General features: G+C 45.5%; 1 protein-coding gene across 5 annotated transcripts in view; it reads left to right on the forward strand.

Moving 5' to 3' along the window:
* LOC122480709 (phospholipid-transporting ATPase IB) overlaps nucleotides 1–23,853 on the forward strand; it is a 606,753-nt gene that overhangs the window by 89,355 nt on the left and 493,545 nt on the right. For all 5 annotated transcript variants that reach the window (XM_043575482.1, XM_043575463.1, XM_043575477.1 and 2 more), the window contains exon 2: nucleotides 2,403–2,547. In XM_043575482.1, the coding sequence (XP_043431417.1) occupies nucleotides 2,447–2,547 (101 nt within the window). In that variant the 5' untranslated portion in view covers nucleotides 2,403–2,446. The remainder of the gene's footprint in view (nucleotides 1–2,402; nucleotides 2,548–23,853) is intronic.

Raw genomic sequence — 23,853 nt, forward strand, 5'->3', positions numbered from 1 at the left:
CCCCCAACTGTCCTTGTCCTCTTTCCTAACAGAAACCTTACCCATACTTTGATGCTTGTATATCTGTCCTCCAACTCTTTTTTTCACCAGCTCCCCTCACGCCCAAAGAGGCTGCTGACCCCTGACCCTCCTTAGCACCTTCAAGCCCACTCTTAGTCGCTTGTCCCGAACCGCAGTGTACTGGTAACCATGGTTATACCTTAGTACCTTAAGCTGGTTAACATTTTGACAGTAGGTGCTAGGCCTTTGTTTGTGTGTTCCCAGCAGCATCCAACAAGTGATTCTCAACTGTGGCCGCCCACTGGTATCCCTCAAGGCACTCGAGAACAGAGTAAAAGACGTTGGAATCTGTGGGGGTGGGCCCAGGGCCTATATAATTGTGGGAGCTCCCTTGGTGATGATAATGTGCACCAGGGTCAAGAGCCACTGAGTGAATACAGTCTAAGCAATGGACTGTTCTGACCCATACAAGCATATGGCGTTTGAGCCCTCTGTGCGAATCATTGCATCTCTGCCTGGAGAAATCAAAGCGACCCTTTAGAAGACTTGAGTGAAAATGACTTATTCGACTAGCAAACATGAGTGCCCGTTATATGCCAGGTACTGTTCTAGGTGCAGAGATCACTGTACTGAACAAAACGTGTCCCTGTTGTCCTGGAGCTTCTGCTCTTGGCTGTGGGAAGATGGACCATAAAGAAATATCAGGCAATGATGATCGAGGCTGGAGGTGACTAGAGCAGGGTAAATGGGCAGAGAAAAAAAGCGGTATTTTTATGAAGGGAATGTTTTTGAAACTAGCCTATCTGCCTTAATTCAGCAAGTGCTTTAAAACCCAGCGTTCTCTGACTGAAGTGTGGGAGCCCCGGCCGGGCTCTCAGGCCAGTCAGTCTTGAAGTGGGAACTTTTGCTCTCTGCTGCCCCTTGTCAATAAGCGGAGGGCAGAGCAGTCCCCTGTGAGGCCAGAGGAACCCCGGAGAGTGGAGGCTGGAGGCAGGGAGCGAGCATCTGAGGAGACGGGGGTCCCCAAATGGAGAGCAGCTAACGCGCTGTGACCGGGGACCCAGCTGTGAATACTCCTCGGGATAATACGCCCGCTCTCAACCGATTTTGTTTTGGTTGTTCCCCTCATGTGATCACGATGAATAGGATTATAATCACTTTCCACAGATGTCAACACTTTCTCGCTCAAGATTTCTCTCTGTCAATGAATGTTCGTTGCAGCTGTGAAGTAGGTGTTTGCTGCAATGAGATGTCAGTTTCTTAAACAGTATACATCATTCATTTCTTTGATAGGTGGAAAGCGTGGCAGATAGTAGCTCGAAGATGCAGGTATGGAAAAGGAGAGGAGGCCTGCTCTGCAGGGCATTTATTTTTCTGGATTCCTTTACTTCAGGCATCCCTCCCTGAGGGTCGGTTCTTGAGGTGGGTTGCCCCTGGTGATATGGGATACGCTTGGCGGTTGGCGACGGGGGTGTGTTCAGGTGTAGCCGGTCCAGTAATGGGCGTGTCATTATTCTCCATGCTGACACCTGCGTACGTGGAGGTTATGGCGTGGGGGCGGGGGGGGGGTCGGTTGGCCCACAGAGGGGCTTGACTGTAGGACTGAAGTCAACTCTTAAGGGGATACACTTGCGTGTGCCTTGACCACAGGAACCCAACGGGCGCCGTGAAATGCAAGATCACGCAGCCCTCCGTGAACCGGGATGGGTAAAGCTACCTCCCTCAGGTTGCCAGGCACACCTAGGGGGAAGGGCAGCCGGTGCGTTCAGGATCACGGCGGAGCCGAGCCCATCACCCCCGAGGGTTGGGAATTTCCTTTGTAGGGCACGGAGATGTGCTTTCGCCGTCCCTTTCCGCGGCGACCAAGGCAGAGCACAGCCCCTTTGCTGGCATCTTTGTCCTAAAGTCAATCAGAGCAGCCGAGAAAACCGAGTTCCGGACAGCGGTCCCTGGGCCCGCAGGGGGAGCTCACCGGTGGGGTGGGGGGGGAGGCCCTGGCCCCGCTGTCCCCGAGGCCCCTCCCCGCCCCTGCAACGGGCAGCGGTGCCCCTGCCAGCCAGGCCTCCGGCCGCAGCGGGGCGGGAGGGGGCGGGGCGGAGTCGGCCGCAGGAGAGGCTCCCTCCTCGGCGCCCGGGGGCCCGGGAGGGGGCGGGGCGCGGGAGGGGGCGGGGCGCGGGAGGGGGCGGGGCGCAGGAGGGGGCGGGGCGGAGCCGGGAGCAGCTGCGGCGGCAGGTCTCCAGGGGGAGCCAAGGTACATAGGCGGGCCCGGCAGCGCCCAGAGAGAGAGAGAGAGCATCCTTCCCAGCCGGTCCCCGCCCGCCAGCCCGCAGCCCGTGCTCGCCGCCTCTTGCCTGGCGTGACTTCTTTGTGTTTTGTTTTCTGCCCGCACCCCGTCTCTGCAGGACCTGTTCGTCCTTCTTCGGGCTACAAGAAGGCGGAGGATGAGATGTCCCGGGCCACGTCTGTTGGAGATCAGCTGGATGCACCAGCCCGCACCATTTACCTCAACCAGCCGCATCTCAACAAATTCCGTGACAACCAGATCAGGTAGGGGGAGGCGGCCGAGAGACACAAGGACAGTCGATTCACGGCTGGGATGGGGTTCATCTTGCTCTTGGCGGCTTTTGCACACACCTAGCCAGCGGTCCCCACCCTCCGCCCCCATCTCTTCCTCCAGCCCCTTCCACTCCCCTCCCCCGTCCCCCTGGAGCCTGACAGTCTCTACCTGCTTCCAATGGGGTCATGTGAATACAGCCTTTACCTTTCTCTTCCTGGGCTCTGTTCTGTGCTCAGGCTCTCTGTGAGCCCCGAGGAAGTTTTTATTATTGTGGCCCTGACAAAAATGAGGTCTCTTATCTTTTCATCCCTGGGTTCCCTTCCAAGAATTCCTCCTAGTCCTGTTTCGAGCTAAATGAGAGCTCTCCTTACCGATTTGCAGACCATAATGTAGGGAAGTGCTTTCTAAAGGACTCCCACAGGACACAAGGACTCGCACTCAGCCCTAAGTGGTCCCCAACATTGGTTATGAGGTACTTATATGCTGGGAAACTTTGTGCGGAGTTAGCTTTCATCCCTCTTTCTGCTAACATTTAAGTGTCTGCTTTTTGCTGGCTACCGTCTCGGATGCTTTAGCTGGACTTGGTTAAGGAATCATCAGAACCTCTTAAAGAACGTTACCTTCAGACTAAGAAATGGAGATGTTAAGTAATGTCCCTGTGCTCATATGGCGTCTAACTAGCACAGCTGCAAATAGCACCCACCTTCTCAATGAAAGCTGAAGTTCTTTCAGCTGTGCGAAGCTAGATCGTTAGGCATGGGTGTTAGCAGGTGTTTTACATTTCATTAAACTTTCAGACGTAGACAACTTTATACCAGTGACTTCAGAAGATGTGGTTCTGTGAATGGCTCAGAACACCATGCACAGGTATAGAGAAGTTAACTGATCAGGTTACACATAGATTATTGACGAGCTTGAATTGCAACCCAGTGTTTCTCGAAAGCTCTGGTGAAACTTCGTTGCGTGCTTAAATACTCGGCAGCAGCCCCAGCCCTTACGCAGGCTGCTTAGCCGGACATCCCTATTGAAAAAGGTTTGGCCGTTGGGCATGACTGTAGCTTGATAGTTTGTGGTAGAATAATGGCGCATGTTATATGGAGGTGACCCCTCCATTGATTAAGGGACTGTTAGGTTGTTTGGGGCTAGATTATTAGCGTTAGCTTATTAGTGTTAGGCTTTATTTTGGGTTTACAAAACAGATGAACATAGGGGAAGGGAAGGAAAAATAAGATAAAAAGACGGAGACAGGGGCACCTGGGTGGCTCAGTCGGTTGAGCGTCCGACTTTGGCTCAGGTCATGATCTCATGGTTCACGGCTTTGAGCTCCGCATTGGGCCCTGTGCTGACAGCTCGGAGCCTGGAGTCTGCTTCGGATTCTGTGTCTCCCTCTCTCTCTGCCCCTCCCCTGCTCGCACTCTGTCCCTCTCAAAAATAAGTAGACCTTAAAAAAAAATTAAAGAGGAGCCAACCATAAGAGACTCTTAAATACAGAGGACACGTTGAGGGTTGCTGGGGGGTGTGTTGGCTGGGGGGGGATGGGCTAAATGGGTGATGGGCATTAAGGAGGGCACTTTATTGGGGTGAGCACTGGGTATTAAGTGTCAGTGGTGAATCACTAAATTCTACTCCTGAAATCATTATTACACTATATGTTAACTAACTTGGATTTAAATAAAAATTTTAAAAAATTGGAACAAAAAATGACCATTGGGACATACTCTTCACTTAAAAACGTAGCCTAGAGGAATAGCTGAGGTCCCGATAAGAATGAGCGGGCTCGGTTTAAAATGCAGAGCGTCCACCACAGTGAGTTTCTGCGTCCCAAACTCACACGCTCTAATCAAAAAGACGACAAGCGTTGGGTGTTGGTAAGGACGTGGCGAAATTGGAGCTCTCCCTACATTGATGATGGGCATGAACGGTGGTACAGCTGCTTGGGAAAGCAGTTTGGCAATTCCTCAAAAGGTTAATGCAAAATTACCATGTGACCCACCAATCCTCCTAGGTATGTCTACCCAAGGGCAATGAAAAACTGTGCACACAAAAACATGTGCACAAATGATCATAGCAGCGTGATCCTAACAGCTCCAAAGTGCAACAACCCAAATGTCGGTCAACTGGTGAATGAATAAACAAGTATCCATATAATGGAATACTATTGGCGGGGGAAAGGAATGAACTACATAACTTGCTACGATATGGGGTGAGACCTAAATATGATGTTAAATGAAAGAAGCCTGTCCCAGAAGTCCTCATTCCACTTACAGGAGATGTCTAGAGGGGCAAATCTATTGAGCCCTGGATTAGTGACCCCTAGGACGAGGGAAGAGGTTGAGAAACGGGAGTGACTGCTAATGTACATGGGGTTTCGTTTGGGGGTGATTACACAACTCTGAGAATATACTTGAAACCGTTTGGAATCCTGCATTGCCATATATTGGCATTTCTTCATACCTTATATATGTTTCCATTCGATTACTTTTAAAAAGATGGAAAGATTATTTAAATATGTTCTATTTTTTTTTTCTTCTTTGCTTGATTTTGAGGCTCAAGAGATCTATATTTCACTATGCTACACACTTTAAGCAGTGAATGTGTTCGGCCCAAAAATATATACTATATAAGGATGTCTAATTGAAGAATTGTCTTCTTAAACCTTAGGATGTTTTCAAGTAGTATTTTTGCTTAGTTTTTCTTGATTTCGTGGGCTCTGGTATCCATTTAAGCATGCTTAAAGTTGGGAAACTAAGGGTCTTGATATTTGTTTAAACTTCCTATTATATGGAAGAGGATTTAAAAAAATTTTTTTTTTACATTTATTTATTTTTGAGAGACGGCACTAGTGGGGGAGGGGCAGAGAGAGGAGGAGACACAGAATCCAAAGCAGCCTCCAGGCTTCGAGCTGTCCGCACAGAGCCTGATGCAGGGCTCAAACTCACAAGCCATGAGATCATGACCTGAGCCGAAGTCGGACGCTTAACCGACTGAGCCGCCCAAGCGCCCCTGGAAGATGAAGATCTTTAAGAGCTTTGGTAATGTGGATTCACTACTTGTTCCGTAATCAAGATGCAAAGCTATCTTTTGAGGCTGATCTTACCAGATTTTTCAAGCGGCTACCGTTGTACAGTTTCATTTGTACTTTTGGGGGTAGAAGGAGCTGTATGTATGGGAATATACACTGGGGTTGGTTAGGAATAAAATAGGTACCAACTCTTCTATTTAAAGTCTTGTATAAGAATATCATTGCATTAGTTGAAATAAATCCCATCGAATATTAAAAATCATACAGTTTGAGTTCATGGCGTCTATAGGGAACGCAGATTTCAGAAAACACTACATAGGGTCTAAGAAATTAAAATATGGCCCTTGCTGTTCTGTAAAATGGCTTTTGAGTATTTGTTTCGCCTCAAGTCTATATTTAGGGGAATTGGTAATGTGACTTCTAGTTCATTGAGGGACTGTCTATAAAACTTTTTGCCATTAAAGCTTAAGGATTTTACAAAATGTTGAGCCACATTATTTTAGCACTTTAATGTTGCTGGAGTCGTCTTATAAAAGTCCTTAATTCTTTAAATAAGGCTTTTTATCTTGGCCATGAAAGTTTGCTAAAAGTCGATAAAACTGTTCAAAGGAGTATTTTCATAAAAGGGGGTTGAAAAAGGATTTTTTTCTTAATCTTTCTTGAGAAAGGGTTTTAACTTTTTTGGGGGGTGAGGAGGCAGGGGTGTGGAGTATTCATTACTGATTACTTGCTTCCAAATCAGTGTTTGTAAAAGAGCCCAGGTAGGACAGGTGAGACTCATGCTAGCCCGTGAGTCCATGGTACTGATTTTTGTGGCTGTTACATAGACCTCAGGAGGCTGGTGTTCCCACTGACCTTCTCCACCACACGCCCTTTATGACTCAGAGTGGAGAACTGATCATAGAGTGAACTGATCACGGCAGTGGCTCTGTGACTGTCTTTATGGCCACCTGGCATTTTGATTTCAGAAAAGAGTTCCGAGTTTGCTAAAGAGGGATGTGGCTGTTGGGCATTGGGGAAGGCTGGTGAGGGGCTGCATGGTACAATTCAGGACAGACCTTGAAAGTCTAGAGTTAATGTTTCAACTAGTATATCCAAGAAAGAGACTGGGCCTGCTGAACACACAGGTAAGGTCACTGCTGGAGTTGACTGTGGCCCTGGCACCCCTGGGGGATATGCCAGACACGGTAACTCCAAATTTCAAACAGTTCCTTGAAGTTCTGGGAGGATCTGCACCGTATCGGTAGATGGCTCTCTAAACCTTATTATTCTCCATACTGAAAATAATGCCAGTGATTGATTTAAAGCTATGGTAGCTTGAAGTTTCCATTGTTGAGGCCAGTGAATTTGGATTCTTAGAATTATGAGGAAATAGGACATGGTCTTTTTCTCCTAAGCATTGCTTTTCCTAGGGCCTTAGTTATGAAGACAGTACCGCTTCACCTTCTAGAAATAAGTAGTAGTTAATGGAATATTGCAAGGTTCACACACACATACATATGTAGGATTGTATATATATATATATATATATATATATATCCACCTACAAGATCCCTTTTTTTCTGGTGTCCAATCTCCTTTTAAATATTTTAATTTTTTTTATGTTAGAGAGAATGTGAGCAGGGGTGGAGGGTGGGGGGAGAGAGAATGAATCCCAAGCAGGCTTCACGCTCAGCGTGTAGCCCCACTTAGGGCTTGATCCCACAACAACTGGGATCATGACTTGAGCTGAAATCAAGAGTCAGATGCTTAACTGACTGAGCCACCCAGGCACCCGCCTCATTTTGAATATTTTAATAGCTTTATTGGGATATATTTTACATCCCATATAATTTGTCTACCTAAAGTATATAATTCAGTGGTTTTTAGTATATTTAGAGTCGTACCACCATCACCACATCCATTACGGTTTCCTCCCCCTGGGCCTGAACAACCACTCATTTCCCATCTCTGTAGATTTTCTTCTGGACATTTCATATGAATGATATCATTGCCTCTTAGGTGTTTTAACTGAAATATTAAATGCTTACAGAAAGTTTGCTACTTAGAACAACCTGGTGGTGAAGCTTTAATTTTGTAAATCTAAACTCTCAAAAGTGTTGAAAGTTAAACATTTTTTTCCAGAAAATGCCCTGAAATTTGCTGATCATTTGGATCTCTTTGCTGAGCAAATGGATGCAATCAAGTTCAGGTGTATGCCATCTTTTCGTGGGATTATCAGCACGCCATTTGTACTAGGTTCAAGGCTACGAGGGAGTTTGAAATGAGGTCTTCAAAGCAAGTTAGGAATGTTTACAGATATTGTGTTTTGAATGAGTCATTTCAGGTGGGAGTTCCAGCTAACAAAAATCTTCATTAAAGCAATAACTTAGCTCGGTCAAGCTATCGCATTTCTTCTTGGTTTGTCTTAAAGGAAAACGGCTTAATATTGCTTTTGCCAAGAGAAGTTTAAACTAGAATTTTGCCTTGCTAGAAAAAGGGACGCCCTTAAGCTGCTTAAAAGGTAACAGAAACAGGGGCACCTGGGTGGCTCAGTCGGTTGAGCATCCGACTTCGGCTCAGGTCATGATCCCGCGGCTTGTGACTTCAAGCCCCGCGTTGGACTCTGTGCCGACAGCTCGGAGCCTGGAACCTGCTTCGGATTCTGTGTCTCCTTCGCTCTCTGCCCCTCCCCCACTTGTGCTCTGTCTCCCTCTGTCTATTGAAAATAAATGTAAAAAAAAACACAAAAAAACCAGCCAACGTAACAAACAATACGACGTTCCTGGTAAGAATCATAACTGCCTTTTACTCATGTAAAGAAGATTGTTTGCAAAACCAAAGTTGACAAATCTGATTTGGGAGCGCTTTTGTCAAGTTTGGCCAAGGTAAAATGTATAAAAATCCTCATCGAGAAAATTTGGTAAAAGCACGTGTGTTACCTGCCTTGAAATGGCCTCAAGATGTTCTATGTATGCTGCTGCTATTGAGCTATTTGTATATTTTTACTTTGTATATATTGAAGATGTGCAACATGATTTGACGTACATATACATAGTGAAGTGATTAGTCAAGTTAATATCCTCTCCTCACTCAATCGTTTCTTTTTGGCTTAGGGGTGGATATACTTGGTTAATCTCCAAACCAGCACTGCAGTTTCTGCACGTGAATTTCACAGCGTGTTGAGAGTCCTTAATTTGTACATACCAGCAGCCACGAATGCCGTAGAAGGTTCTTGTAATTAGGACGTTATCAGGTTTTCCACCCTTGGACGAGGCTTTTAAGGCATGGCGCGGATGAAAATATTCGAACTGGGGGACTCTCTTAGCGCTGTCTTTCAGGTAGCTATTGAAAGCATTAGCTTTCTTGAAATGTATTTTTAGAAACAAAAGCATGTCAGCCTCGGGCTAGTTTTGTGATGTTTTGATGTTTCTAAGGAAACAGCAAATGTCTAGGAGAACAGGCTCACGGTGATCTATCAGGTGGACCCTTGTATGGGTGGGTGAGGAGTATATCTTGAATTCCATCAAAGTCCCATCTGTGCTATTGTCATTGATGAAAATGGGTAAAGGCATTTAGTCTGAGAGTTTCAGTCAGTAACCTATTTCCCTCCTTCCCTATTTCCCAGTTTTATTAAACCTTCCTGTCTTCTTTGAGCTTGTAGGTGTTTCTGATTCTAGCTGATAAAAAGAATTGAGCATCAAGATGTGTGGAAAAACAAGTTAAAACTGAACCAGAATTAGAGGAGACTGAGGACCTAGGACAACTAAATGTGATATGAGTTCTGAATCAGATCTTGGAACAGAAAAAGCGCATTGGTGGGAAAACCGAACTTTGAATTAACGATGTGGCCAGACTAGTACTGTGCCAATGTTATTTTCATATTTACTGTAGTAATTTCTTTGAGCTAGTTGTCATCCAATATTATTAGTTTTGATTCTTGCGCCATGGTCGTATCAACATCGTGGGGAAATTGGGTGAAGGGTATATGGTAACTCTTTGTGCTAATTTTGCAACCCTTCTGTAAAGACAAACTTCTCTCAAAGTATTGGAAAAAACTATGGGGCGCCAGGGTGGCTCGGTCGGTTAAGCGTCCGACTTCGGCTCAGGTCACGATCTCACGGTCCGGGAGTGCGAGCCCCGCGTCGGGCTCTGTGCTGACAGCTCAGAGCCTGGAGCCTGTTTCGGATTCTGTGTCTCCCTCTCTCTCTGCCCCTCCCCTGTTCAAGCTCTGTCTCTCTCAAAAATAAATAAACGTTTAAACAAAAATATTGGAAAAAACTAGCAGAAGTGTCTGGGAGAGTAGGAACTGAAAACTATACCCCTGTCTTTGTGTTGGTGCTTTGGGAAATGTTGAGTTCCTTTATTGGAGACAGACATGGTTTTGAATGGATGATGGTCAGAAGAGAGAGACCGGACCCATCTCTTGACCTGTTTGTTGTGCTAATCGGATGGGAGAACACTCACTTCCTGGGTGTCAAACATTTCCTTAGACGGCAACACGGAGAGTCTGTTGGCATAACAGCTGACCCACTTGTACAGAACTTGAAAAGTCGGTAGCAAAGTGAATGCAGAAAACTCTGTGGTCAGAGTTTAGTCATGTGAGATTTTGTGTAGTTCTCTAGAAAGTAGCCTCTAAGTGTTTATTCCACTTACGGCTGAGTCACTCAATGGACAGCAAAAGCTCACTCAGAAATGCTAATCAGCATCCCTTTGAAGAGGGACAATGCTTACAGAGAACAAAAGGAGAGGTCTGACCATTGTTGGGGTCAGACACGCAGTGATGTTTTACAAAGAAATTTCCTGAAATCCATGACGTTGAGTTTGATCATTTAAATGCTGATCTACCCTTTTCTCTTAAAGCTGGCTCTTCAAAACTCGAATCACCGGTTTTTAGCTACCCTTACTGTTTTATATTACACACAGTTAGGAAAGGATTTGGGGTTAGGTTGGGATGTTGTTGGTCAGTCTGAGGATTATTGTATATGTCTTCGGTATTTGTTACATAAACGGTCACTCGGAAGGCTACTCCCAAAGAGTGTTGGCTGGTTTCTGTTTCAGAACAGCCTGAGACCAGATAATCCACTTGAGAGCGGGCTTTGTGCTCTCATAGAAGTCTCAGATTTAGGCCCGTGGTCTCCTGTTTTGATCACATGTCCCATTGGTAAAAAGCTACCATGAACGTTTGATATGTACATTTAAGTATCTGTGTATATGTTACTGTCGTTAGTTATTATCTCAAGACGCAACATGTACTTACCAAGGTTTTCAGTTAAGAATTATGGATGTAGGGGCGCCTGGGTGGCGCAGTCGGTTGAGCGTCCGACTTCAGCTCAGGTCACGATCTTGTGGTCCGTGAGTTCGAGCCCCGCGTCGGGCTCTGGGCTGATGGCTCAGAGCCTGGAGCCTGCTTCCCATTCTGTGTCTCCTTCTCTCTCTGCCCCTCCCCCCTTCATGCTCTGTCTCTCTCTGTCTCAAAAATAAATAAACGTTAAAAAAAAAAATTAAAAAAAAATTATGGATGTAAATCCATGTTAAAATGATTATTTTGAATATTTTTGGGTGACTTAATCCAATTTGATTAAATCATCCTAATGTTGAACTTAGTAAGATGTATTGAAGGGCTTTTATAAGGAAGAGAAGTGTCAATTCAGTTTTTTTCCTTGTCATTTGCTTACTTTCTTTAAAAAATTTTTTTTAATGTTTATTTACTTTTGAGAAAGAAAGCACAAGCAGGGGAGGGGCAGAGAGAGAGGGAGACACAGAATCCAAAGCAGGCTCCAGGTTCTGAGGTGTCTACACAGAACCTGACACGGGGCTCGAACTCACAAACGAGGAGATCATGACCTGAGCTGAAGTCAGATGCTCCACCAAGTGACCCACCCAGGTGCCCCGCTTACTTTCTTGCTTTCAGTCTGTGGTTTGTTTCATTACGGGATTCTTTTTTTTATTTAAAAAAAAATTTTTTTTTTCTTCGTTTATTTATTTTTGGGACAGAGAGAGACAGAGCATGAACGGGGGAGGGGCAGAGAGAGAGGGAGACACAGAATCGGAAACAGGCTCCAGGCTCTGAGCCATCAGCCCAGAGCCTGACGTGGGGCTCGAACTCACGGACCGTGAGATCGTGACCTGGCTGAAGTCGGACGCTTAACCGACTGCGCCACCCAGGCGCCCCACATTACGGGATTCTTAAGCCACTTAATTCTTCTTGGGAGGTTTAGTTGAGTTGGAATTAGATACATTACTCCATGAATGCCCCTAACCGGACACAGAAACTGAAATATGTAGTGATAAGCAGAGTGAACAGAAGGGAAGGGGTGCCACTGTCACTCCCTCGTCAGTCCTCTCAGGCTGCCATGAATATACATAGCCGAGGTGGCTTAGCATTCTCTCACCCTAAGTGTTATTTTTTCCTGCATATTAAGAGGCTGTAAGTCCAAGACCATTAATGGCAGCATGGTCAGGTTCTGGTGCAGACCCTCTTCCTGACTTGCAGACAGCGCTGCCTTGTTTTGTCCTCACGTGGTGAAGCAAGAGACCCAACTCTCTGGTGTCCCTTCTTATAAGGGTACCAAGCTGTCACGAACCCCACTCTCATGACCTCATCTCGGCTTTATCACCTCACAGAGACCCCTGTCTCCGAGTATCCTCATACTGGGGGTTAGGGCTTCAACATATCAATTTTCACGGGACTCAGTCTGTTGCACCCCCTACCCTCTATCTCCCCCTTAGGGAGCTTTCCCTCAAACCTCGTTACATAGGACCAGGTGGGGACACCGGTGCCAATCCACTCAACAAACGTTATTAAATCAAATGGTTGGGAGTGCATCTACATAGAAGCTGGTGACCTCTTCCCACCCTCTGCTTTGGAGCCACCAGCTTTGGGCTGTCTTCTCTTCTTTGGAGAAACCTATCTGGTCTGACCCATTCCGGTTTTGACTTCAGACCTCAGCAACCCTGAGACCGATCACATCAGTGGGACTTAGCGCCATTTCTAACCCTGCATTTGATTTATACTAGCAATGCACTTCAGTCCCCTTTTATGAAGTGTGGTGAATTGGGGCCGGGTGGTTGGCTGCACTTCAGAGCGAGGCAGGCAGCCGAATGGGGGAAAGATCAGTGAACTGGGTTGGAAGAGGAGTTAGAGCTCAGCCCGAAAGATCAGGTGTGGTTTGCGTGGGGAGGCATCCTTGGCATGGGGAACGGCACAGGTGAAGGTGCAGAGGAGCAGGAAAGCTGAGCGTGTGTCTTTCCAGCAAGGATGTGGAAGAAATCGGGGATGATGGATGATCTGTGCGTTGGGTGTAACCAGGAGAAGCTTTCAAAGACGCAAGTAACAGCGTTATGTTGTTGGAGAACCTTCCAGCACGCTCTGATGTTTAGAGTGGAGTTTAGCTGTTGTAATTTCCTGAGGTGAGGTGTGGGGCTACAGCATCATGGAAGCACAAGTCACCAGGGGTGATCAGAGGGGAGGTCGCGAGTGGGTGGAGGAATAGATAAGCATGGTCCTTAGTTAGGGTCCAATTTTGGGGACAGAGAAGGTAGTGACACTATTTCTTTTCCTGAGGATTCTTTTAAAACTCTATTGAATGCTGGGTTAGAGCAAGGTTCTTGACCTCAAAATAGCACAAACTTCCTTCTACCTCAGTACTACCCTACCCCCCAGGGGCTCAGAGGTGTAGGGGCACCTCTGTTGGCTGAGTCGTGAAGGCGTGGAGCTCTTTGTCCCCCTCTTCCAGCAACTCTACTAGGAAGTTGCTCCAGCTGTTGTCAGCTCTTCCTCTACCTTGAGATACGTTCCGTTCCAAGATATTTGGCTCAGTAAGTGGGAACTATAATAATGTGCCTTGTATGTTGGTAGGAATTTGATGGCAGTACGTATGTAACCCAAGGTATGGTATTTGGTATAGTGTCCAAAGAGTGGCTGGAAGTCCAGGCTGGTTATTATTCACGTTCTCTTCTGCCAGGTGTATTGGTTACTCTCCGATTATTTGAGGCCTAGAACATTCAGTTGATGAGCTATGGGTGAGGGGTGAGGAAAGGAAAGTGTATTTGAGTACTACCCTGGGCAAAGGACAGAGAGTACCTGGACAGTAAATATGCAGGTTAAAGAATAGCAAGGTAGGGGCACCTGGGTGGCTCAGTCAGTTGAGCATCCACCTTCAGCTCCAGTCTTAATCTCACACTTTGGCTCAGGTCATGATCTCGTGTTCTGTGAGTTTGAGCCCCGCATCAGGCTCCCTGCTGCCAGTGCAGAGCCCGCTTAGGATCCTCTGTCCGCTTCGCTCTCTGCTCCTCTCCCACTCATGCGCTCTCCCTCTCGAAAATAAACATTAAAAAAAAAAAAAAAAAGAACAGCAAGGTAGATTTTGCATGTTAGGGGCTTTTGTATATTTTTCCTATATTTTCCTGCAACTTCTACAGGCAAGCGTGCTGTCCCAAGAGCGTAAGACCGGGCTGAGAGGTGTTCAAGTGTGCGTGTGTGTATCATTGTAGCTTCAAGAAATTGGTGCCTGCGTTTGGCGGTGTTGAGAGAACAGGGTCCCGTGTAAGTTTACGTTAAAGTCACTGTGACCTCCTGCAACCAAATACCAGTGAAGGTTCTTGACTACGGGACGGTGAAAACCTTAAACCTGGTCCAAATGGAGAAGTAGAAATGTTCTGAGTTACGAATGTAGAATCTGTAGCTCTCTCTCCTTCCCTCTTTTGTCCCTCCTTCCTTCCTTTTTCCCTTCCTTGTTCTGCACAGTCAGCTTTTCAGCCATTTAGACTCTGCTTTGACCATCCCTAAGGAACACTGTGCATGATGTTTAATTTGAATACTTAATTGTAGATTGAATTATATAAAGGAGTGTTCTTATCCTATCAAAAATACGACTCCTTTGTTTCTATTCCGGTAAAAGGTGTGGAGGTCTTAAAAGCATTACTGTCTAGCATATGAAATGTGTTACAAAACCCTGACGATTTAAAAATAGAGCTCTTTATTTTCAGACCGTAAGGTTATTTGCTGAGTAGTATCATAATTACTTCCCTAGTATTCCATCTTTGTTAAAACTGCCTCATATTAATTTTTAATGTTCCCTTTACAAATGAGAGTTCCTCAATCATCCCAGTGTTGACGTATCAGTAAATTGAATTATTTTATAGAATGACTGTGCCAAGGGCAGACGGAAACAGTCACTTCTCTCAGTCTTCCTGTTTTGCCTGCTACCTCTTTCTGGTTTTATTGCCACTTGTATTTTTAGAAAGTTTGTTCACTACATAGGCTTAGACATCACGAGAGAAATAATTTCATTATTTTAAAAATCCTATTTTTTGAACGTTTGTCCATTTTTGAGAGAGCATGAGCAGGGGAGGGGCAGAGAGAGAGGGGGACACAGAATCTGAAGCAGGATCCAGGCTCTGAGCTGTCAGCACAGAGCCCGACGCGGGGCTTGAACCCACCAACCATATGAGCCAAAGTCAGGTGCTCAACCGACTGAGCCACCCAGGTGCCTCGAGAAATAATTTTAAATAAATACAGGAGGGAATGAGTGTGCGTACCATACCACAGGTATTCTCTATATGGAGGTCTTGATGTGGGTTAACCATCTTTGTAGGCCAAGCATTGTAGATATTACCAAGTTGTGGAACTCCAAAGGAAAAAAATAACCTGATGGGAGATCCCTACTGATGCCTTTGCCAGTTTTCTTCCACCACTTTGTGTAAATGTATTCACATATGTGTGCACCCTGAAATTCTTAATGCTTGTAATTCATTTGTCCTACACATGAACATGTATCTCTGTTGGGAACTCATTAACTCCTCTGGTAAACCAGTCTAGTCCATGTTTAGCTGACGGGGGAGTCCTTCCTTTACGTTGAGACTTCTTGTGATTCTCCCCTATGAAAAGCAGAACTTGGCCCATAAGCAGCCGTAAGTAGTTGTAGTCACTATAACAAAATATTCTAATACCACATCTGAATTAATATTAATGAGCTGTCATGCATTTAATGGCGCCCTTAATGTTTAGTATAATAATCATAGACGTCTGTAGAGATACGGTTTTTGGTACGGTATGAGTTTTGAGAAAATGTTGACACGGCGAGGGGTGGTCAGTCAGTAACCAACAATACTTTCATGTATTTCTCTTGCAATTTGTCAGGATCAAGCTATTTCTAGTTTTGGGGTCCATTTGGTAGTATCTTTGGATGGTACATGGGCACACCACACTGTTTAAAAAAAATAATTTATCATATGTCCTACACTTACTTGCACAAGCTATTTAAAAAAATTTTTTTTTTAATGTTTATTTTTTTTTGACAGAGACAGAGCATGAGCAGGGGAGGGTCAGAGACAGAGGGAGACACAGAATCTGAAACAGGTTCCAGGCTCTGAGCTGTCCGCACAGAGCCCGACGCGGGGCTCGAACCCACAGACCGCGAGATCATGACCTGAGCCGAGTCAGACGCTCAACCGACTGAGCCACCCAGGCGCCCCAGGACAAGTTATTTTCAATACAATGGTGGCATTTGCTAGAGACTAAAATAAGTGTCTTCTAGAAATAAACTCATGATATTTAAGAATTTTGGAATAGAATAGCTTTATAAGAAACTTAGCAGACTTTGATTTTAAATCCTAATACTTATATAAGTAGTTTGAAAATACCGATTTAACATCCTTCCCAATCAAATGTTTTCTCACATAGCTGTTGAAGATAAATCGATGGTTTTTGAACTACTGTGCTAAGGGACCTGATGAATTTTGATATTTTGAGATACGACCATTAGAAAAAATATAACTGGGGTGCCTGGCTGGCTCATTTGGTGGACCGTGCAACTCTTGATCTCAGGGTTGTGAGTTTGAGCCCCATGCTGGGGGTAGAGATAACTTGAAAATAAAATCTTTAAAGAAAAGATAGAGTTATGTCTAGCTTTTAAAAGAAACTCCTATGCTGTTTACTTTCTGGAAACTCACTGAATATTTAAAATTATTAGAACAGCATAAAAACAGGGGCACCTGGGTGGCTTAGTCTCAACAGCATAAAAACAGGGGCACCTGGGTTGGGCGTCCGACTTCGGCTCGGGTCATGATCTCGCGGTTTGTGGGTTCCAGCCCCGTGTCGGGCTCTGTGCTGGGGTTCGGAGCCTGGAGCCTGCTTTGGATCCTGTGTCTCCCTCTCTCTCTGCCTCTCGCCTGCTCACAGTCTGTCTGTCTGTCTCTCTTTGTCTCTCTCAAAAATAAACATTAAAAAAATTTTTTAAAAGAACAGCATAAAAATGGGTCCACATACATCCATGGAATAATGTTTATCAGATAAGAGAGCTGAGGTTGAGTTCGGCAGAAGTGCTGTAGCTATTTAGTAACTTCCAAGATGCAGTCTCTGCTGGGCAAGACTAAAAAGTGAATGGTCTCTGGAATCTCTTTGCCAAGGTTTATGGACCTAAAAACCATCCAGTGCATTTTTGTGAATCCTCGTAGAATGCCATCTGCGCTTATGTATATTTTGCCCTCCGTTTGTCATTCTCGTGGTGTTTGCATGCTACCTGCCATGCTGTGCTTCTCTCCTGTGGCATGCATATAACGGTAACTTGATTGGTGAGACCACAGTCTATGGATCATTTTTTTCCCCCAAACTTTACATTGTATAAGAAAAATCTAGGTTTATTTGGTCTGGGGCAAGGCTGATTTCTGTTTGAAACTAACACTCCAGGGGACTTTGTTGAAGGGGGTCCTCATTTACAGTCCTCCCCATCCTCCAGTGCATATTCCATAGGATTATTGTGAAGGCTAATTAAATGAGTTAATATATATAAAGCACTTTAAACGGCGCCTGGCTGAGTGCTTTACAGATTTCGGTGTTCCTGTTGTTTGCGTTTTAGATTATGTATTTGGCAAAAACTCTCCTACCAAACTTGTTACATAGCGCCTGAGATGAAAACAACCAGGTTTTGAATTGCATTTAAAAGGATTAAAAGATAATGTGCAAACTGAATAGGATGAGTGAGTGTATCTTAAGGGAACAAACACAGACATTCTCTTTGTGCAGCAACCTGATTAAGATCAACTTTAGTGTTTGCCTGAGGTTCTCACGGATAATTTTAAATTATTAAGTGTTTACTGGAAAAATGGTAATGGAAAAAATGAGCAGTGTAAGCTATGTTTTTTAATTTTAAATTTTGAATTGCCAGAGGGGGGAGGTACTTAGGTCAAGTAAACCAGCAAAGGAAAATGGGTATACGAGTCTTGTGCCCACCAGTGACTACCTGAATGACTTGTCACCCATAATTTCTCTGAGCCTGTGTTTCCTCACTTGTCTGGCGGGAAGCATACCTGCCTTGCAGGCGTGTCATGAAGCTAAACAAGGTTACAAATGTGAAAACGTCTAGAACGTGATGCGCCATGGATATGGGTACATCCCATCTTCCATAACCTATCAGATCGGCTTACTCCTCTTTCTCATGGTGGTAAATACAGGTAACCCGACAGTTGCCATTTGAACCGTGTAGGAGTAAACAACTCAGTAGTGTGAGGCACGTTCGCATCGTTGTCACTCTTTCCATCTTCCCAAGGGGAGACTTAATGTCCACGGGACAACTCCCCGTTTCCCCCCCTCACCCTGGCTCCTGGCGACCACCATTCTCCTTTCTGTCTCTGTGAACCTATTCTCCGGGTTCCTCGTGGGGTTCTCCTCCACTGTGGGGAGTTCCCGTTCTCTATCAAGTGATCAGTTTCTACTCTTGAATCCTTCTATGATTGATCTCCTGCCTTGATGTGCACCACGGTAAACGCCATTAAAATAGATACAAAGGTTTAGAGGAAACTCACACGATTTCTTTTCCTTCCTGCTTCTGAGTGTGGTTGCCTTTATTGTGCCCATCCTCCTTCCCCAGTGATCCTGGGAACGTTGGGGGATTCTGGGACCAGGATGGAGAAAGAGGGCTGAGGAGGGAATGTGGTGGGATTGGCATGGGTTTTTTGTTGTTGTTGTTTTTTTTTTTTTTTTAATTTTTTTTTTCAACGTTTTTATTTTAGGGACAGAGAGAGACAGAGCATGAACGGGGGAGGGGCAGAGAGAGAGGGAGACACAGAATTGGAAACAGGCTCCAGGCTCCGAGCCATCAGCCCAGAGCCTGACGCGGGGCTCGAACTCACGGACCGCGAGATCGTGACCTGGCTGAAGTCGGACGCTTAACCGACTGCGCCACCCAGGCGCCCCGGCATGGGTTTTTTAAGTCAGATCTGCTTTGTCAAGTAGGGGGTTTCTACGGCACTCTCAGGCCCTGATTTCTTCACTTCTACCATGACCGCCTGCCTCAGTGCCCATTTCGTTCCCATCTAGGTTGTTGGAGGTCATGGGTCCAGAGGCAGTTAAGGCGCTATACTACATCTGTTTTGTCTTCAGTAAGACACATGAGGCTGGCTGTTCTCATTGTATCCCAGGTTGACTGTCTCTTTTCCCCACACCCCTTCTCACCCTGCATTCTGGCTGCAGGGAGAACTCCCTGGGCCTCCACTCACGGTGCTTTCCCCGGAGTGCTCTCTTTTCCTACTAACGCTGGTCCACGTAGTGAGCTCTGTCTTTTAAGGCTCGGTTCTCCTATCTCTTAAGCATTTTCATCCTTGTCGTGCATCCCCACCCTTCGGAGGTTGAGCGACCCCTGCTTGTGCCACAGCTTCGCGTGGACTTTTCTGTTGTGGAGCTTAGCCTGGTGCATCGAATCTATTTTTGTGACTCTGACTCTCCAGCTCTGCTGTCTCATCCTTGATGGCAAAGTCTGTCTGTTTCATCTTGTGTTCTCCCAGCACCAGGCACAGTTCTGGCCAATGGGAAATGGAAAATCTTGGCTGCGTGACTTTGCTCTACAGGTGAAGGTCAGAATTGCACGGAAAATTAGACTTGGCTTGATGTGTTGTTCTAAGATTTCCCTTCACACTTAATTGCTTATTGAACAAAGTAGAACCCCCAAAGCAGTTACTTAAGCCTCAAAAATTGATGTATTGTGTGGTTTTGATGTGCTTTTATATATAAAATACTCTTGCAAAGGGGGCTGCTGAGTTAAATGCTTTTAATGTCAATTCTTCAGATTTAATAGACTGATATCTGCCCTCAAATGCAGGTGCCTTTGGGACTTAATGTGATTGCTGGCATCCTTACTCCTTTATATTAGTTGAAGTTGGAAGTTTCTTCATTCATCAAATTTATTTTTAGTACCTAGTACACACGAGTCCCTGCGCTTGGGGTTGGGGATGCGGTGGTGGGAAAGTGAGGCTGCCGCATTTGTGAGTCTGATCTTCTTGTTTCATTTTTCTCCCCTTTCCCCATAGTTCTCTTTAGCTTTTCGGTACCTTTGAGAAAGGGGACTTAGAGAACACACGTGTAGCCGCTGCTGTGGGATAAGTTCGTTGCCCCTGTGCTTTTGGGCGCGGGTCCTCGGCCTCTTAAAAGAGGAGCTCCTTCGGGAGAGTGAGAGCGGCCCTCAGGTGTGTTCCCCCGAGGCCGGAGGTGGGAACAGTGCACCTGCCTGAGGTATAAACAGTGCAACCGCCTGGAGGTCTGCCCGCCTTCCGTTATCACTGTGCACCAGCAGCTGGAAGCGGCAATGGCAGGAAAGATGCTCTCCCTGAACAAGTCTTCCGTCGAGCTGAGTTCTAGACAATGGCTGTGATGATTAAATTTGAAGGGTTTTCTGTATATGTAAAATTACACATCTATAGGCTTCAAATAAACGTTATTTATTCACTCATTCATTTAAGAGAGAGTGAGTGCGTGCGTGCAGGAGGGGACAGAGGGAGAGAGAGAGAGAGAATCCTAAGCGAGCTCCGCACCCCATGTAGGGCTCGCTCCTATGACCCTGGGATGGTGACCTGAGCAGAAATCAAGAGTCAGATGCTCAACCAACCGAACCATCCAGGTGCCCCGAGCACATTTTTATTTTAAATAAGTATTGTACTCTCCATGGAAGTCGGCACATACAGGTAACCCTCTGGCCCCCAGGATACAAAGACTAGGTTTCATAATTATCTTACAATTGATTTTTCATAATTATTCATGGTTTTAAAATCAAAAAGCAAATAAGGAAAAGAAAATGTAACATTAGTGGTATTATATACTAGTTGTCTAAATGACTTCTTTTGCAGACATTTTGGTTTTGTTAAATTTCACATGCTAGTTTCTTTTTATTTTATTTTTTAAATGTTTATTTATTTTGGAGAGAGAATGAGCGAGCACGAGCAGGGGCGGGGCAAAGAGAGAGGGAGACACAGAATCTGAAGCAGGCTCCAGGCTCTGAGCTGTCAGCACAGAGCCCGACGCGAGGCTCGAACCCATGAACCTGAGCTGAAACCAAGAGTCGGATGCTCAGCCGACTAAGCCACTCAGGCACCCTTTTGTTTTACTAGTTTCTTGACCATTATTGACATAAATATCATAGCAGCCTATAACCAAAGGATTAAAGTTCAAACTGTTATGGTATAAAAATGATTGAATAAGAATAGTTGTGCTTCTCTCTGCCACAATAAAAATTTACTGACGTGATTACGTACATTTTAATGAAGATAATGTTTGCTGTCGGGCCTTTTATTCCCGGTCAGGTTTTTGTTCTTGATTGTTACTGAAAGTAATTTTGTAAGTTAAGGAGGGGGCTGTTTTAAAAACAACAACAACAAAACCACTCTCCTGGGTGTCAGACACACTGGGTAAGTGGATCACTGCTGGCAGCTGGCGTCATGGCGAGCCAGCCTTGACCTGGCTCTGGACTGTCACTGTGTCCCTGACCGTGAACCTGCAGCTCCTCCCGCCCCTGTGCGGATGGATTTAGATGTAGCACGGTTTCTTCCAGGCCTTTTCAAGGTCTCTTCTAGTTGTGAAATCCTGTGTTTTGAGTGGGTCCTGAGCTGGAACCTGGCACGGACAGAGCAGTGTTGGGGTTGACCTATTGGCCAGTCATTGCTGTCATCCTTACTCCTGCTGGTCCCCAGTGCCTGAGGCGGTGGGAGTCCGTTTCTCTGGCCCATTGGTAAAAAAGTTCAAGGTAGTCCACGGATGTGGTCGTCTCTTCCCTGCTGCTTCAGTCCCTGAGACTAGGAGTGCGGGAGCTATTCTAGATTTCCCTCTGCACTTGGAAGGAAGATGTATTCTCTATAGAATCCAAAGTTCATTTGTTGAGACTTCTTAATTACATTTTTCAAGTCTATAGTCTTAGTCTATCCAATTAGCCTGGTAATAGAATTATTCTCCCGTTACAAAGTTTTTGGTCAGTTTGCTTAGGACTTTAGTTTTACATGTTTTCATGCTATGTCATTTAATACATGGAATTTGTCCCATTGGTGGTAACATAGCTATAATTAGTATTTTGGCCTATGTTTGTTACTTTGCTCTCAAACTTGACTGCATGTTACTACTACAGCCTTTGCTTGTTTTTTGTTCATGTTTGTATTGTATGATTTTGCTCATAAATTTTTCTGTGTTGAATAACAAAATCCCTCCAGAGATCCTTCTTCTATTCAGTAGGTGCTCTTGACCTATTTTTATAACTTTTCGATCATTTTGTTGGTTATTGATGTTTGCTTACCTTTTCCTTGACTCTTGGCCTTGGCCAGTGAAATTCATTTTGGGATTACTAAACAAATGGAAGGAACTAGGGGTAGAGCCATCCATTTTGGCCACATTGACCATGTAGGGTCTGAGGGATGGGCAGGCAGGTACGTCCAAAGAGAGGAGGGCATGTGGTAGGGGTTGGAGGTGGATTTGGTGACCATGGGCACACCGGTGGTAATTTGAACCTTGGAGGTGGAAATGGTTTGGATGTTGAATAAGGCCAAGGGCAGAACCTTAGGGAAGATCCCTGTTCAAGGATCCGTCTGTGAAAGAAAAGGAGCCATCCGAGGTGGAGGGTGGTGACCAGAAAAAGGGGGCTGCAGAAGCCCGGGGTGGCCCTTCAAGGAGAAAAGTAATGGTGTTAGGTGTGGACAAGAATCCCTTTGCTGTGATAGGTCACTGAGTAGTTTCTGTTAATGAGAGCATCAGAGGCCAGGGAGTGGTAGGTTAAAGGCTTAAATGGGAGGTGGGGAGGACGGCAGGGTGGAATTGTCTTCTTGAATGGAGTTGGCAGTGAAGGGAGATGAGGAAAGGCTGAAAGGAGAGAAAGGAAAGGATTTTATTTTAAGAACTGTCTTGGGGCTCCTGCGTGGCTCAGTCCGTTAAGCCTCTGACTTTGGCTCAGGTCATGATCTCATGGTTCGTGAGTTGGAGCCTTGTATCAAGCCCTGTGCTGACAGCTCAGAGCCTGGAGCCTGCTTCAGATTCTGTGTGTGTGTCTCTCTCTCGCTGCCCCTCCTCTGTTCTATCTCTCTCTCTCTCTCTCTCTCTCTCTCTCTCTCTCTCTCTCTCTCTCTCTCAAAACATTAAAAAAAAAAAACTGTCTTGCTGGGGGCACCTGGGTGTCTCAGTCATTTGAATTCTGACTCTTGATTTTGGCTCAGGTCATGATCTCACAGTTGTGAGATTGAGTCCTATGTCAGGCTCCATGCTGGCTGTGGAGTCTAAGACTCTCCCTCCCTCTCTCCCTCTCCCCCTCTCCCCAGGCCCCCTTTACATGTGCACACACTCTGTCTTTCAAAAACACCTGTCTTGCCGACAGTGGTGGAGAAGGGAGGTAGGATAGGTTAAGGGCATTGGGCCTGGGGCATCAGATCCCGAGCGCAGGTGCAAAGGTGGAATGGTCCCTTTCAAAGCTTCCGTGTACCCCATGATGTGGGGGTGCACAGCCTCGAAGTGAGGGGGTAGGGGTAGGGTGGAGAGTTTGAAAACATGGAAGGGTTGGAACAGCCGGTGGCGCTTGGGAAAGGGCACAGAGAACTTAGGTGATGTTGGGAAAGTGACATAGGTACTTTATGTGAAGACACCCACTTAGTTTTGCCTTGCTTGAATAACATACTTTTAGTTTTTCAATCTTTTGGTGGGGGGAAAACACCAAATAAAAAATCAGTCTGAGTCTGTTGCTTTTTGTGTATTGTAGGTATTTCCAAGTGGGGGCTTTGTGTATATTGTGTGTGTGTGTGTGTGTGTGTGTGTGTGTGTGTGTGTGTGTGTGAGTGAAAGCTTTGACCTTTCTGCCACTGCAGAAGATTCTTGCTGCCAATGTTGGGTCATTTATAAATATTTGAGTAGGTTTGCTGGGAGCAAAACCATGCTGCAAAGGGTATAAAAGCTTGTTTGGCAGAGATGAATGTTGGAAGGATTTATGGTAACAGGGGAGAATATAGGGAACACAGCCTATTGTGTTTTTTTTGTTTTTTGTTTTTTTTGGTTTGT

The sequence above is a fragment of the Prionailurus bengalensis genome, chromosome A1, assembly GCF_016509475.1.
Source record: "Prionailurus bengalensis isolate Pbe53 chromosome A1, Fcat_Pben_1.1_paternal_pri, whole genome shotgun sequence".
Classification (NCBI taxonomy): domain Eukaryota; kingdom Metazoa; phylum Chordata; class Mammalia; order Carnivora; family Felidae; genus Prionailurus; species Prionailurus bengalensis.